We start from the raw sequence: 14,515 nt of genomic DNA on the forward strand, positions 1-14,515 counted from the left end.
TGGAAGAGTTTATTTAGCCTGTGTCTTTCAAGGCCAATATTCAGTCCATCCTGGGAGGCATGGCAGCTGGAGGAGGAGCAGCAGAGGCTAAGGCCTCACATCTTCAAACAGGCATAGGAAGCAAGACAGCTACTTGAGATCTGGCAATCCTTAAGAATTCTCTAAGCCTGCCCTCAGTGAATTATTTCCTGTAGCATGGTCATGCCTTCTAAGACTTCCCAACACAATGCCACCAACTGGGGACACAATACCCAAATACTTGGAGCTTATTTGGGATCACATTCCACTTCCTTTCCCCCATAAGCTCATGACCATATAAAATGCAAAATTCATTTAGCCCATCCTTAGAAGTCCCCATAGTGTTTACCAGTCTCAATATTATTCTAAACTCTGTAGTCCAAAGTCTCTTCTGAGACTCAGGGAAATTATTTAACTTCATGCCCCTTTAAAATCAAAAGACAAATTATGTACTCTTGACATACAGTGGAACTTAATACACATTTCCCTTCCAAAAGGGAGGAATATAGGCATGGTGAGGAAATATCAGGCCAAAACAAGACCAAAAAATATCAGGACAAACACCAAATCCAATAGCCTCACATCAGACTTCTGGGACTTCTGAGACTTCTGGGACTTTTGGGACTTCTGGGACTTCTGGGACTTTAACTTCAAAGGGCTTCTTAGATAGCTCAGCCTCTCCAGCTTTGTTGTGTGGAAAATACATCTCTGTCTTGGGCTGGTACCACTCTCTGTATGCAGCTCTGCTTGGCAGATGTCTCACAGCTCTGGCATTATGACTGTCTTCTTGGGGTCTCCATTGCCAACAAGGATTTACTTTAATAGCTTTACACAATGGCCAATCATGCCCTTGTTTATGCAGAGGAACCCCTGCTGTATGCTGCCTGGCTTCAGTGGCTCTTTGAAACTGCAGAGGAAGAACTGATGACCCCTTCACTCTTGCATTGTTCATGCCTCTAAAGCTAGCACCAGGCAGTAGACACTGCCAAGTTTGTCTGCAAGTTTGGCTGCAAGTTAAGGATGGATCCCAGCCTGCTTAGTTCACTTCTGAGGTTTTTCTCTTCAGCTTTCCTCTTTTTCTCTGCATAATTTTCCTTTTACAAGTTGGAGGCTAAGCTGGGTGTGATCTTGCCCTTGAGGAAGGCTCTCCATTGTTAAAAAAAAACTAGGCCTCTCTTTAATCATTTTAATCTCTTTATCAACAGGATCATCTCCTTTAGCAAATGCCTTGGCTCCAACAGTAATCTTCATAGTGCTTTTTTCAAAATTAAAACTGTACATTCTGTATTTCTTTCTGCCCCATTTGCTCTTTTTCATTGTAGATCACATAAAGTTCATGATTAATAGCCATGCCACCATTTCTACCTTTTGCTGTCTTGAAATTTCTTCTGTCAGAGAAAATAGTCCATTGCTTTTCAGCTTAGCAGGCTTTTTGGCTGTGAGAAGACTCCAGCCAGACTCTCTGCCAGAATATTGCAATTGCTGCTTAAGTCCTTATTTCCATCTGGAACTACATTTCTCTCAGCACTACTTTCTTCTAGGCTCTTTCTGGAATGGACTGTTAAGCTCTGCTTACAGCAATTAGCCACTTTTCTAACCCAAACTTCCAAAGTCTTCTACATTTTTCCAAAATCCTACATAATCAGGTTCTTCACAGCCAACATCCCACTCTCTGGTACCAATTACTGTATTAGTTATTTTTCTGTTGTTGTGACAGAAACAGCATGACCAAAGAACTTATGAAAGGAAAAGCTTATTTAATTTTCATTTCCAAAGGGGCAAGAGTCAGTCCAACATGGCAGGGAAGCATGGAAGCAGAGATGGCTGGAGGAGGACCAGTAGGGTCTAAGCTCTCACATCTTTAAGCAGGCACAAGAAGCTGAGAGTAACATTCTTATGCTGTTTTAGATGTGTGAGGTCCCTGGGAACTTCTATGTTCCAGGAACTGACTGTATTGGTGACTGTTCAGAACTCTATACACAGGTACTTATTTAAGTTGTCATTATAGCACAGTTTTAAAGAAGAAAGTTCAGTGTATTGAATACTTTCTGCTCCTGTGCTAAAATAAAGTGAGCAAGGCAACATATAGAAGGAACGGTTTATTGGACTTATGTTCCAGAGGGATAAGAAGTCCATCATGAGGGGCTGGAGAGATGTGTCAGCAGTTAAGAGCACTGGCTGTTCTTGTAGAGGAACCAGGTTCAATTCCCAGCACCCACATAGTGGCTAAGAACTATATGTAACTCCAGTGATGCCCTCTTCTGATCCCTGATGGCATTGGTTGACACGGATGTACCTACAAACATGGAGGCAATACACTCATACACATAAAATAACATAAAATAATAAATAAGAAATATGTTAAAAAAAGAAGTCCCTCATGACACAGAGACATGCCAGCAGGAGGCAGCTGGAGCAGAAAGCTGAGGGCTCACATCTTCAAGCAGACACAGGCACTGAAACTGGAAATGAGGCAAAGCTAAATCACACTTCCTCCACCATGACCACAACTCCTAATACTCCCAAAATGTCACTGCCAACTGCAGCCAAAGTGTTATATACTTGGAGCCTGTGCAACATTCTTATTCCAATCACTACCCTGGATAAAGTGAAAATGCCATTTTTTTTTTCAGAATTGCTCCTAGCAGAGCTTGGGTGCTATGGTACATTATAGACTGTAGGATTATGTAAATCAGCTGGATCAGTGTATGCAACTAAAATATGTTTTTAGCTTGGTCTCAGAAATTCCACATTGACCAAGGGAAGCAGTCAATATCATAGGCAACATGGATGATTTTCTAGATAAATTTATTAGTGTATTTTTGAATGAAAAGAAAATAAGGAAGGGTCTCATCACATCTGATTAGGATCCATGGTTCATGAATAAAATTTAAAATCTTCATTTGGCTGCTAGTAGATTCTGAAAGGGGGAACACAGTTCTTCAGTTGTGTGCCTAGTGAAGAGCCCACTGACTCCACAAGAACAAATTCATCTAATAAAATTACCATCATTTAAATTTTGCATGTAATACAGTGCAAGATGGTTGAAGTAAATCTATAGTACAGCAGATAAGAAAGAACTCATGAATTATTTGGTCTCAAACAGAAAATGTTCTAGATGACTGGCATGCCAATTTATATAAGTTTCACTAATTATTCATTGGTAAATGAGACATAAAAGAGTTTCTCTTTGTTTGGGCTGAGAGGGTAGCTCAATTTGGAAATTGCAGGCATGAGAACCCTAGTTTGATACCCAGAACACACCCAAGGTTGTCTTCCGACTTCACATACAAGTCCACACACATGAATACACACACACACACACACACACACACACACACACACACACACAATTTAGATAACATTTAGAAATTTAGAATTCTGAACTGTAACATTTTTAATGGGGACAGATAAACATAAATGTCAGTGTTTAATAATGCATCATGTTTTCTTTCTTGGTTGTATGTGACACAATACATGTGAAAATAAAAATATAAAGGCTGGGCATGGTGGCCTACACAACAGTCTCAGCACTCCAGAGGCAGAGGTAGGAGGTGATCTGTGACTTCGTGGCCAGCCTGGTCCACATAGCGAGTTCCAGGTCAGCTGGCACTACAGAGAAACCCTGTCACACAGAGAAAAATATAAGCCAGGAGAATACAGACATGACTGTGCAGAGAAAAGACAGCAAATCAGATAAATGTTCTTGTTTCCTCTTCTGAGTAGCTGTGCTAGTTGAATGAAATGTTATATTTCATCTATACATCATTTTCCATATGCTGAATGAGAGGGTGGATTTACATTGTAGACCCTCTCATAACTTAAATGTCAATTGTTCTATGAACAGCGAGAGACTGCAGGGAGTTTAAGACATCTGAAGGGCTCTATCCATAAAGGTCACCAGTAGTCTATACATAGAGCTATCTGATCTTAGCACTCTAGACCTATTAAGACAATCTGCAGAAGCTGCTGTGTCAGGAGGCAGAAAAACCTCTGAGATTCTCAGTTACACAGAGATAGAAAGGAAGCAGATGAAGTGTATTTGGGTAAGCTTCCCACTAAGCCACTTCCTCAGATATATTGGCAGTGTCGCCTGCATAGACAGACATCAAGAAGAGTTCACCTTCGGAGCCAAATACATTCAGATATTTAGCTTCCACTGAGAACCTACAGGAAGTTAAGCACTGAGCCTGCTGCCTTGGAACTACAGGGGTGAGAAGGACTCATTCCCTTGAGAATAGCAGTGAGGCTGACAGTCTGCTGATAGAGACCCATGACTCACTTTACAAATGACCATCTCCTTGAATCTTTATCTTCTGATCTGTAAAGTACAGGAATATTATTAGAGTGCGTATAATACCTACACCCATACTCAAATCATGATAGATCCATTTCAGATTCATTTATTTTATTGCTCTGTATTCTTGCTGTTGTAGAAACAATATTCTTTACAAATAATGAATCAAATTATGATGGCACCATAGATATATAGAGAGCAAAATTTGAACTAATTTCCACAAAATGATGTTATACAAATATGAAATTTTAAGACACAGCTGAGAGAAAGCACTTGAAGACACACATCTAACAAAAGACTGGCTTTGAAGATATGTGAAAAATACTACAATAACCCAGAAAGTGGGAGACAGAAAATCACTCAAGAAAAATATGAGTAGATAGTGTATCCAAGCATTTTATCTATAAACGTACGAAATGGTGTTTGGCCTAATTATCATGTACTGAACTGGAAGTTAATGCTGTAATTTGATATACCACTATAAACAATGTTAGCAACCTGACGTGGGAGATTTTTGGAAAGGATTTTGAGCAGCAGATATTCCCAGGCACCATTGGTGAGAAATGAATTCACACAGTATCATTGGGGAAAAAGTTGAAACTATCTGAGGAAGTTGAAGGTGTGCACCCAAGTCAGCTCTGCAACTGTAGTCTTCTGTGTGCACCCAAGGAAGCTTCCATTCATGTACAAGGAGGGCATAAAAAACATGATCATAGTAGGATTACTGGTAATAGGCCTGAAGGGGAAAGAGCAAATATCTATCAGGTGTGGAGACCATAAGCTGCCATTTTGTCATAGAATGGAGCAGCACTCAGCAGACAGGAAAGCATAAATTACATTTAACAATAAAAGACGGAATAAAGATAATCTTGAGGGTAATAAGACAGAATAGAGGTGAAATACTTTCATTTCTATAATATTTATTTAAAACAAATTTAGCAGTTCATGGTGGTCCATGCCTTTGGTCCTAGCACACAAGAAGTAGGGGTCATGGGTCTTTGTAATTTTAAGGCCAGCCTGACCAACATAATGAGTTTCAAGGCAGCCAGGACTATATAGTGAGAACCTGTTTCACCCCTCCCAATTTATTACATTCATGTATTGAGTGTGTGTATTTGTATGTGTGTGCACTTGTGCCACGTACACACATATAGATCAAAGGACAATTTTTGGGAGTTGATTTTCTCCTTTCACCATGGGGGTCCCAGGGATCAGTCTCATGTTGTCCAGCTCAGTGGCAAGTGCATTCACCCTCTGAGCCATTCTGTCAGTCCTAATATCCCATTTATTTAACATATATTTAATTAATAGTGTTATAATTTCAAAAGAACTATATAATAGTCTCAAGAGAAGTGAATATCTTCCCAATGTCATGACTACATTTATCTCTGGATAGATGAGGTTTTAATAAGGGTTAGTCTATAAAATTAGTGTTTTTAGGTTGATTTCTTGGGTAAAGATACTTAGAATTTGAGATGTAAATTAGCTCAAAAATCAAGTATTGCTCAAGTGGCAGTTGGAATGCACCTCATATTGTTGGATATTTAACTCTCAGACAAAGTTTAAATCATAAGATGTGACTCTCTTGAATTTGTTTTGTTATGTTCCTCAGTGACATGTTTTTTTACACATGAGTGAGAAATAATACTGTATCTGCTTTTCAGGGCTTCTGTGCTAGTTGATTTAAATCAAGAGTTTGAGAAAACTTATGCATCAGTAATGAAAGTGCTTTGTAAGTAGTGAAATATATACATAGCTAATTAGCTATTATCAATCAAAATTACTACTAGCTGAGTATGCCATCTTGAGCATCTCTAGTTTCAGGTTCTCCAGCTGTAAATTGAGAGCTTGGGACTAGAGCTATCTCTGTGTCCTCTCTAGTTAAAGAGTCTCCAAGGGTGATAAGACAAACTATAATCCTGTTATCCTGATATGACTATGGAAAATAAACTTGGATTCAGAAGGACATTGCAGTGCAGGACCTGAAATCAGCAGGGAAAGCCAGTCTGGGACAACCTCTCCATAACAAGACACCAGAAACTAAATGCCAGGAGTGTCTTCTCTCTGTAATTGACTTTTGTCTTTCCAACTCTGCTCTCAGTGGTATAATTATGAGATTCCATTGTGACTATCTCTCCTTCTATGAACTGACAGTCAGTTTTGTTGCCAAAAGTACCCATCTAGGAGTGCAGTGAGCCCAGAGAAAAAAAAAGACTGATGAAGAAATAGGAAATCTCAACCATTGGAAATAATTTTATTTCCTTTGATCTGGGTCAAGGTCAGAAGAAAAAACAAAAAAATCGTGGCTTCCACATTATCTCAGTAAGTGAGTCCTCCTGGAAACTCCATGGGAAGAGGGCATTTTGAATCTCATTTCCTATTATTATATCTTTCTTCTCCTCAGTTCCTCGACTTCCAGTTAAGACTCTTCCTTGGGTTATTTTTCTCTTCATGGAAATGCTCTGCCCAATGAATGAATACTCTCAAACTTCCACGTTACTGTGGGTAACTGATAGTGCTGAATTGTAGGTTTGAAACTTCATAAGTATGTGACCTTGATCTTGAGCTTTTAATCTTCTTTATTTTTTACTTTTTTAAAGATATTTTATTTATTATTATTTTTATTTTGTGGGTATGAGTGTATTGTCTGCATGTATGTAAGTGCACCCATGTCGTGCAATACTGTGGAGGTCAGAAGAGGGCTTTGGATTCCTCTGGAACTGGAGTTAAGGACAGTTTGTAGTCACCATGTGGGTGCTGGGAATAGAACCCAGGTCCTCTGCAAGAGCGGTCAGTGTGCTTACCGCTGAGCCATCTCTCCAACCCTTAATCTTCTTTATTTTAATACATAAAATGGGAACAATAGGACTATTTAGAGTTGAATGTGAAATGGGTATAAAATCTTATACTATTTAAAAGCAGTATTTATGGGTTGAATCAAAAAGTAATTTACTGAGTTTAAGGAGACTCTCCTATGATCAAAACATTTGTGACCATTTTCCATTTTTTCTTCTACCTGAAGGACACTTAAGTAGTTCTTGTACTTGAGGACTTTGCTTTGGAAATCACAATAATTTCATTTCCATGTAAATAAAGATCTTTGATTCATGATTTCTAGAAGTAAGAGGGAAATGAGATTTTGTAATCATTGATCATTCATGTAGAATCCATTAGTCCATGAGCATACTCCACACAGCTGTATTTCCTTGTTGAGCCTAGTAGTCTAGAAACACCAGCCTGGGCAGCACAGACACCAGAGATGCCCACTCCAGGCCAGGAGTGCTGGTCTGACTGTTTTGTAGAAGCTTATTTTGCATGAGTTCTTGTTGATTAAGCTGTGCTCATCCTCAAACACCTTCTCAAGCTGATCACTTCTTCATTGGTCTAGAAATGGAAAGAGTGTCAATTAGCTGTATCCACCTAGTGGAAACTCCGACTAATCTTTACAACAGCTGGTTCTCTAGACTGCCTTGGGAGATGGCAAACTCATGCAAAATCCTCACCAAAGACAGTAGAATATAGATAAAACTTCAGGGTAATTGTGTTGTGAATAAAGGGAAACAACCTGATTCTGCTTTCTTTTCTTCGACTAGTTGATTATACAGAATTCATCAAGCACAGCTGGCCAGGCACCAGAATACAGTAAAATAATGATGGAATTTAGTGAGCTGGTGCATCAGGAGTTTCTTATTTTCAGTGAACTGATCCAATATTTGATATCTAGGGGAATTCTCTGTGAAAATGAATAATTTAAAGATGTTTTCGTTAACTCTGACAGTAGATATGATAATCTGAAGAATTTTCTTAGCATCACTGTAAGCATAAACAAAAAGACTCTGAAGTTCTTGAAAGCATAAAAATGTGATTTATTGCCTTCATTTCTGAAGCTAGAATTTTCTGTATATTTTCTCTTTCTCTGACATGTTTATTCCAAAAGCTTGGAAGCTTTTCTCTGTCAACTTCTAAGCATGAGCTTCCTATGTTGAAATGGTATCATAACTAAGATATTTTACTCTTAAAATCTGCTACAAGCTTCTCTTTCCATGCCCTTAAAAAGAAAGCACTTTCCAATAGTGAGAAAATAAAATTTATTAATGTTTTTAATACATTTGTTGAGGGATGGTAGGAGGCTAGGTGGGTTAAGGAACTTGTCCTCAAGATGGACCTTAGTCCAATTCTCAGGAACCTCATGATGGAAGGGGAGAAGTAACTCTTATAAGTTGATCTCTGACCTCCACATGCATGCTGTGTCTTGCACAATGTGCATGCACATGTACATGCCAAACTAAAAAAAGTAATTTGTGGGGTTTAGCATCTTACTTTGTAGTACAGCATAACTGGAGCTCACTATATGGACGAGATAGCCTCAAACTCACTCGTATTTGCCTGATTCCTTCCCTGGAGTGCTGGGATTAAAAGTGGGTGTTAACACACCCAGTATAGAAATATAATATTTAAAAATCAAAGTGAGAGTCTGGAGAGATGGCTTGGCTATTAAGAGCATTGGCTTCTCTCACAGAGGTCCAGTCTTTGATTCCCAGAACCAACATGATGGCTAACACTATCCTAACTCCATTTCCAGGGGATCTGACTCCCTCTTCTGACTCCAAGGACACTGCACAGTAGGGATACACTTACATACATGCAATCAATACACTCATACATGTAAAATAAAATAATAAATAAAATATTTTTAAAAAATCAAAATGAGACAGCTTCTGCCCTTCTCAGCATCCATCTATGGCCCAAATTTCCATATGCAGGGTGGAGCTTCTTACCTAGTTTCTCAGGTCTATGATTGGAATTGAGATTGGGATTTTTTTTCTGATGTGAATTTACCTGAGACTTCTTCAAACTGTCGTTGCTGAGTTCATTGGAGTAACTGACCAACTGTCTGGAAGACTCTGTTTCCTTTTGGTCAGAGACAGTTTCTTTCAAGCATGGGACTCCTGGTAGGTTAGCTCCACTCCAGTATATGGACTCACAGGAAAGGACATTTGGAGGTACATATTAGAGCCCCAAATATGCTTTTGTCTCAGGGCTTGGATTACAAGTGTCAACTAACAAGTTCAGTTTTTAAATTATATTTGTACCTTTTACTGAAATTTGTGGATTTCATACATCAATAATATTTAGATACCCTTGCTTATCTTCATCTGCCCTATAACCCTCCCCCAGATTCCATACATTCTGTAATATATGTTAAGGCCCAGCAAGTCAATATTTTATCCCCAGATGTCCTTTTTTAAATCTCATTAAATTCCATGATGTCATTGGGAATTAAAACACTTAGTTGATTCTTACTGACAACTGAAGAAGAAAGGCTGGGGTCTTCCAACAGAAAGATAGTGAATCACTTCTTCTTGGGGCTCATAAGGGTAAAAGAGAGCTGATACGACAGTGATATGAAAATGGTGATGTAGTTTTACCTGGCTGAATAGCATGGTTTCTTGTCTCCTTTCTCATGTTAGAAGCACTGAGGCAATGAAGGGAAGACGAAATATTACCGAGATCACTGAATTCGTCCTCCTGGGATTCTCAGATTTCCCCAGAATCACAGCACTGCTCTTCATCATATTCCTGCTCATCTACATCATAACTCTGACCGGGAACCTGTGCCTCATTGTTTTAATAAGGATGGATTCCCACCTCCACACCCCTATGTACTTCTTCCTCAGTAATCTGTCCTTCATAGACCTCTGCTATGTCACCTCTACAGTCCCTAAACTGCTCTTCAATTTCTTCCAGGAAAAGCAAACTATCACCTTTGTGGTCTGTGTAGTTCAGTACTTTTTCTTTTCACTGCTGGTGACGAGTGAATCTTGCCTCATGACAGCCATGGCCTATGACAGGTATGCTGCCATTTGTAAACCACTGCTCTATTCATCCATCATGTCACCCACTCTCTGTGTTCAGATGGTCATGGGACCTTATATGGGAGGATTCACATGTTCAATATCTCTGAATTTTGCTTTGCTGCAGCTCCACTTTTGTGGACCTAATGTCATCAGGCACTTCTTCTCTGATATAACCCAGCTCATACATCTATCCTGCATGGACAGTTTCTTTACAGAAGTTATGCTTGCAATATTAACAATAGTCTTTGGGATAATAAATGCCCTAGTTATCATGATAGCCTATGTTTATATCATCTTGTCCATCATGAAGATCACATCCACTAAAGGCAGGTTCAAGGCATTCAACACCTGTGCTTCTCACCTGACAGCTGTTTCTCTTTTCTATATTTCTGGTGTCTTCGTCTATTTGCGTTCCAGCTCTGGGGTTTCCTCTAGCTTTGAGAGGTTTGCTTCCATGTCCTATATTGTAGTGACTCCAATGTTGAACCCCTTGGTTTACAGTCTGAGGAACAAGGAAATCAAAGATGCCATTAAAAGGCTGATGAAGAATACAGGTACCTGTCAAAGTCTCAGATTCTGAAATGTTTGACATTTGGACCCTGTCATAATCACCATCATCTATAACAAAGTGCTCTTATTTGGAATACTATGAAATTCATGAGAGTTTGGAAGAAGAAATAATTATTTGAAACAGTAAATATTTCAATATAAATCAATAGCCAACAATATTTTCAGAAACACATTCTCTTTCCCCCATGGATTATATGGCTCTTTGTGGATAATGAAATCTACTTAGAGTTTATAGGATGGTGTTTCCACAGCAAAACATAGATCCATCTTTTGATTAGTTTAGATGCACTCAGGAAGTGATGATCAGAAGTTGCTGATAATATTTGTGGGTAGCGTTCTTATGCTGTGTTGGATGTGCGAGGTCCCTATGAACTTTTATGTTCTAAGAGCTGACTACATGGGCTACTGTTCCAAACTCTTATACAGAGATACTACTTGGTGTTGTTATTAAAGTAGAGTTTTAGAAAAGAAGGCTCATTGTAGTAATTACTTTCTGTTTCTGTGCTAAAACACAATGAACAAGGTAACTTACAGAAGAAAGGGTTTACTGTGCTTGTAGTTCCAGAGGGAAAAAGGTTCACCATGACAGGTATACCTGGCAGCAGGAGGTATATGGTACAGAAAGCTTAAGGTGCATATCCTCAAGTAGACCTAGGAATCAAAGAGAGACTAACTGGAAATGAGGCAAGGTTAAATCACACCCCCAGCAATCTACTTCTTCCATCATGGCTACAAGTCCTATTTCTCCCCAAATGGCACCACCAATTGCAGAAAAATTGTTAAATACTTGAGGTGTTGACCCCACATCCTGAACTCCTAGCCTTGAGCACACGCCCACTTTTGTTCTCAGCACCCACACCTCTGGACTGCCCTCTTATTTCAGATCTGTCTATTACTTCCTGATCCCTTGTACTCAGACCAGCTCAATTTTTCTATTTTGTTACACACATTCTCTCCATTCCCCCAACTTGCCTTTGAATTCCTGAGACCAGCCTTTTACCCTGGCTGTCCTCACCCCCACCTTGGCTTGGATTCCTGAGAGCAGCCTCCTTCCCTGGTAAGTCTGATGCCACCCACTGTACCTTGACTTCCCTACAGCCTGCACAAGTTCAATCTCCCCTACCCCACATCCTGTTCTCCCTTTAGCCTTAGGCACAGCATCCAAGATCTCTGGACTACCTTCTTAGTTCCACAAAGTGAGTTTTCCAAATTGTGCTGTGCCCATTCTCCTACACCTAGGACCATCGGCAGCCTCTCCCACTGCTGTAGCTATAAGCATCTCTGCTCTTTAGCAGAGCCCCAGAACTTTCCACACTGCCTAAAAGTGTGTGAATCTGGCCTCTGCTTTGTGGTGAGCATCCCAAATCCTGCCATGCCCACCCCTCTACATTGGGACCACCCACATCCTCTCTCACTGCTGCAGGAATAGACTTCTGTGCCTTTTAGTAGGGGCCCAGACCTTTGCAGATTGCCTGATATCACCTGACTCCAGCCTCTGCCTAGCAAGCCTCCCACATTCTGCTGTGCCTTCTGTCTAGAAGCACCCAGACTTTAGGAGGACATCTAGAGTATGTGAGCACTTGGGCCTCTGCAGGAACTCCTGAGTAGCTGGATTAGAAACATGTGGTTCCTTCAATATAAAGTAAAAAGAGTGACCCTGAAGCCTATGAAGGGAGATTCATAAAAGGGAGATTTTCATACACAATAAGTAAATAATCAAGTATAGAAACACAAACAGCTTAAACTCAACAAAGGAAGACTTGGATCCTACACCAGAATCACAAACAACAAAGGAAATCCACATGCCAGTATCACAACTAAAAAACAATTACATCAAAATCCAAAATAATTTTTTCCCACCAAACACTAATAGTTCTATAGAAGAGTTTTACAAAGAGAAACCCCTAAAGATAAACCAGGACACAGAATTTGAAAGAACAATTTTAAACATGATCAAAGACATCAGCCAAGTTAAAGAACGCACTAACAAACCAAAGAACTAAAAGAAGCTAGGGACAGGTACAAATGGCAGCATACCTGACATTCTAGCTTCTAAGCAGCTAGAAATATTGAGGAAAACTCGGGCTGAAATGTAGAAGGAAGTGAAACACTAAATAAGCCAATTAGAAATGAAAGGAGAAAGTATCACCAATAAAATGAAAGAAATGGAAAATAGAATATCAAGACAATGAAAAAGCTCAAGAATTGAACTGCTAAAGTAAAGCTTTTGAAAGAATTTAAAAACCACAGGAATGGAATAAGAGGAAATGTAGGATACCATTAAAAGACAAAAGTTCCATATCATTGGCCTAGAGGAAGGAAAAGAATCTCAGGATGCTGGTATTTGCCAGATCTTCAACAGGACTGTAGAAGAAATTTTCCCCAAATTAAAAAAAGACAAGAAGCACATAGAACACCTAATCGATAGGAACAGAAAAGAAACTCCCCACGACATATCATAGTAAAAACAATAAATGCACAGAGCAAAGAAAGAATACTGAAACCTGAAAAAGAAAAATTAGAAGTCACACATGAAGGTAAACCTATATGAATTACAGCTGACATTTCAATGCAAACTATGAGAGCCAGGACCAAAGTATTCCCAGTTCTAAATGATCATAGATGCCAACCCAGAAAACTTTACCCACCAAACATTTCTATTATAGTTGAAGAGGAAAGAAAAATCTTCCATTACATGAATAGGCTGAAATATTCTTGTCCACAAAACCAGCCATGCAGAGAATTCGTGAGCAAAGAGTTGATGAAAGGAATGACTATACTCAAGGGGCAACAGAATGAAACTAAATGAAAGTATAGCTGCTGATGCACAAAATTACACAAGAAAGAAAGCAAATTAAAAGGACAAGAACCAATACACATCAATAATTAACTATCAATGGACACAAAATCCATCATTTTGTTGTCTGCAAGAAACCCATCTCACCTTCAAGGATAGGCACTGTCTTAATATGAAAGGAAGGAAAAAATATTCCAAGAAAATGGCACCACAAAACAAGCAATGGTTGGAATTCTAATATCTGATAAAATAGACTTCAAACTAAAACTAATTAGAAGAGATAAAGAAGGCCACTTCATTCTGACCAAAGAAGCAATAAATCCAAGAAGATAATACAATAATGAACATAATTACACCAACTTCTGGTGCACCCACCTTCATAAAAACAGTGCCACAGGATTTTAAGACACAGATTAATCACAACTCACTAATAGCACAGGAGTTCAATACCCACTGTCTCCATTAGACAGGTCAACTGGACAAAGAATAAACACAGAGACATCTGAATTATACAATACCATACTGTGATGGCTAATCCTGGGTGTCAACTTGACTGGATCTCGGATTAACTGAAATGAAAGAGATCATCTTGATTGGATCATCTAAAGATGGAAACACACCCTAAATGTGGGTGTCACCTTCTGATGGCAGCCGTATAAAAGGCCAAGGCAGAGGAGAATGCCTGGCTTCTTGCGGCTTGCCTTCTCTCTCGCTGGTGAGTTCGTCTTGCTGCTGTAGACTGAAGACTAGCTGATCTTTTGGAATTTGTCAGACCTTCAGCACCAAATCGGAACTACTGAGACATCCAGCCTTGTGGACTGAGCGACTACAGATTCTCAGCCTCTCCAGTGTAGTGCAGCCATTGTTGGACTACTCAGACTCTATCCTGCAAGCTAAGCTAATAAATACACCACACACACACACACACACACACACACGTTTGTTCTTTCTACTGGTTCTGTTTCTTTAGAGAAC

At 39.4% G+C, this 14,515-nt stretch overlaps 1 protein-coding gene across 1 annotated transcript; it reads left to right on the forward strand.

Annotated features, from left to right (window-relative positions):
- The first annotated feature begins 9,799 nt into the window (after nucleotides 1–9,799).
- Nucleotides 9,800–10,753, forward strand: LOC103733370 (olfactory receptor 5AN1-like). The gene has a single exon (XM_008832187.1). The coding sequence runs from the start codon at nucleotides 9,800–9,802 to the stop codon at nucleotides 10,751–10,753; it is 954 nt and encodes a 317-aa protein (XP_008830409.1).
- Nucleotides 10,754–14,515: the final 3,762 nt, after the last annotated feature.

This window comes from Nannospalax galili, unplaced genomic scaffold (genome assembly GCF_000622305.1).
Source record: "Nannospalax galili isolate Female #2095 unplaced genomic scaffold, S.galili_v1.0 scaffold936, whole genome shotgun sequence".
NCBI lineage: Eukaryota > Metazoa > Chordata > Mammalia > Rodentia > Spalacidae > Nannospalax > Nannospalax galili.

What these genes read in the sequence shown, in the direction of transcription:
- LOC103733370 (XM_008832187.1), top strand. Translation starts at nt 9,800, where the DNA reads ATGAAGGGAAGACGAAATATTACCGAGATCACTGAATTCGTCCTCCTG.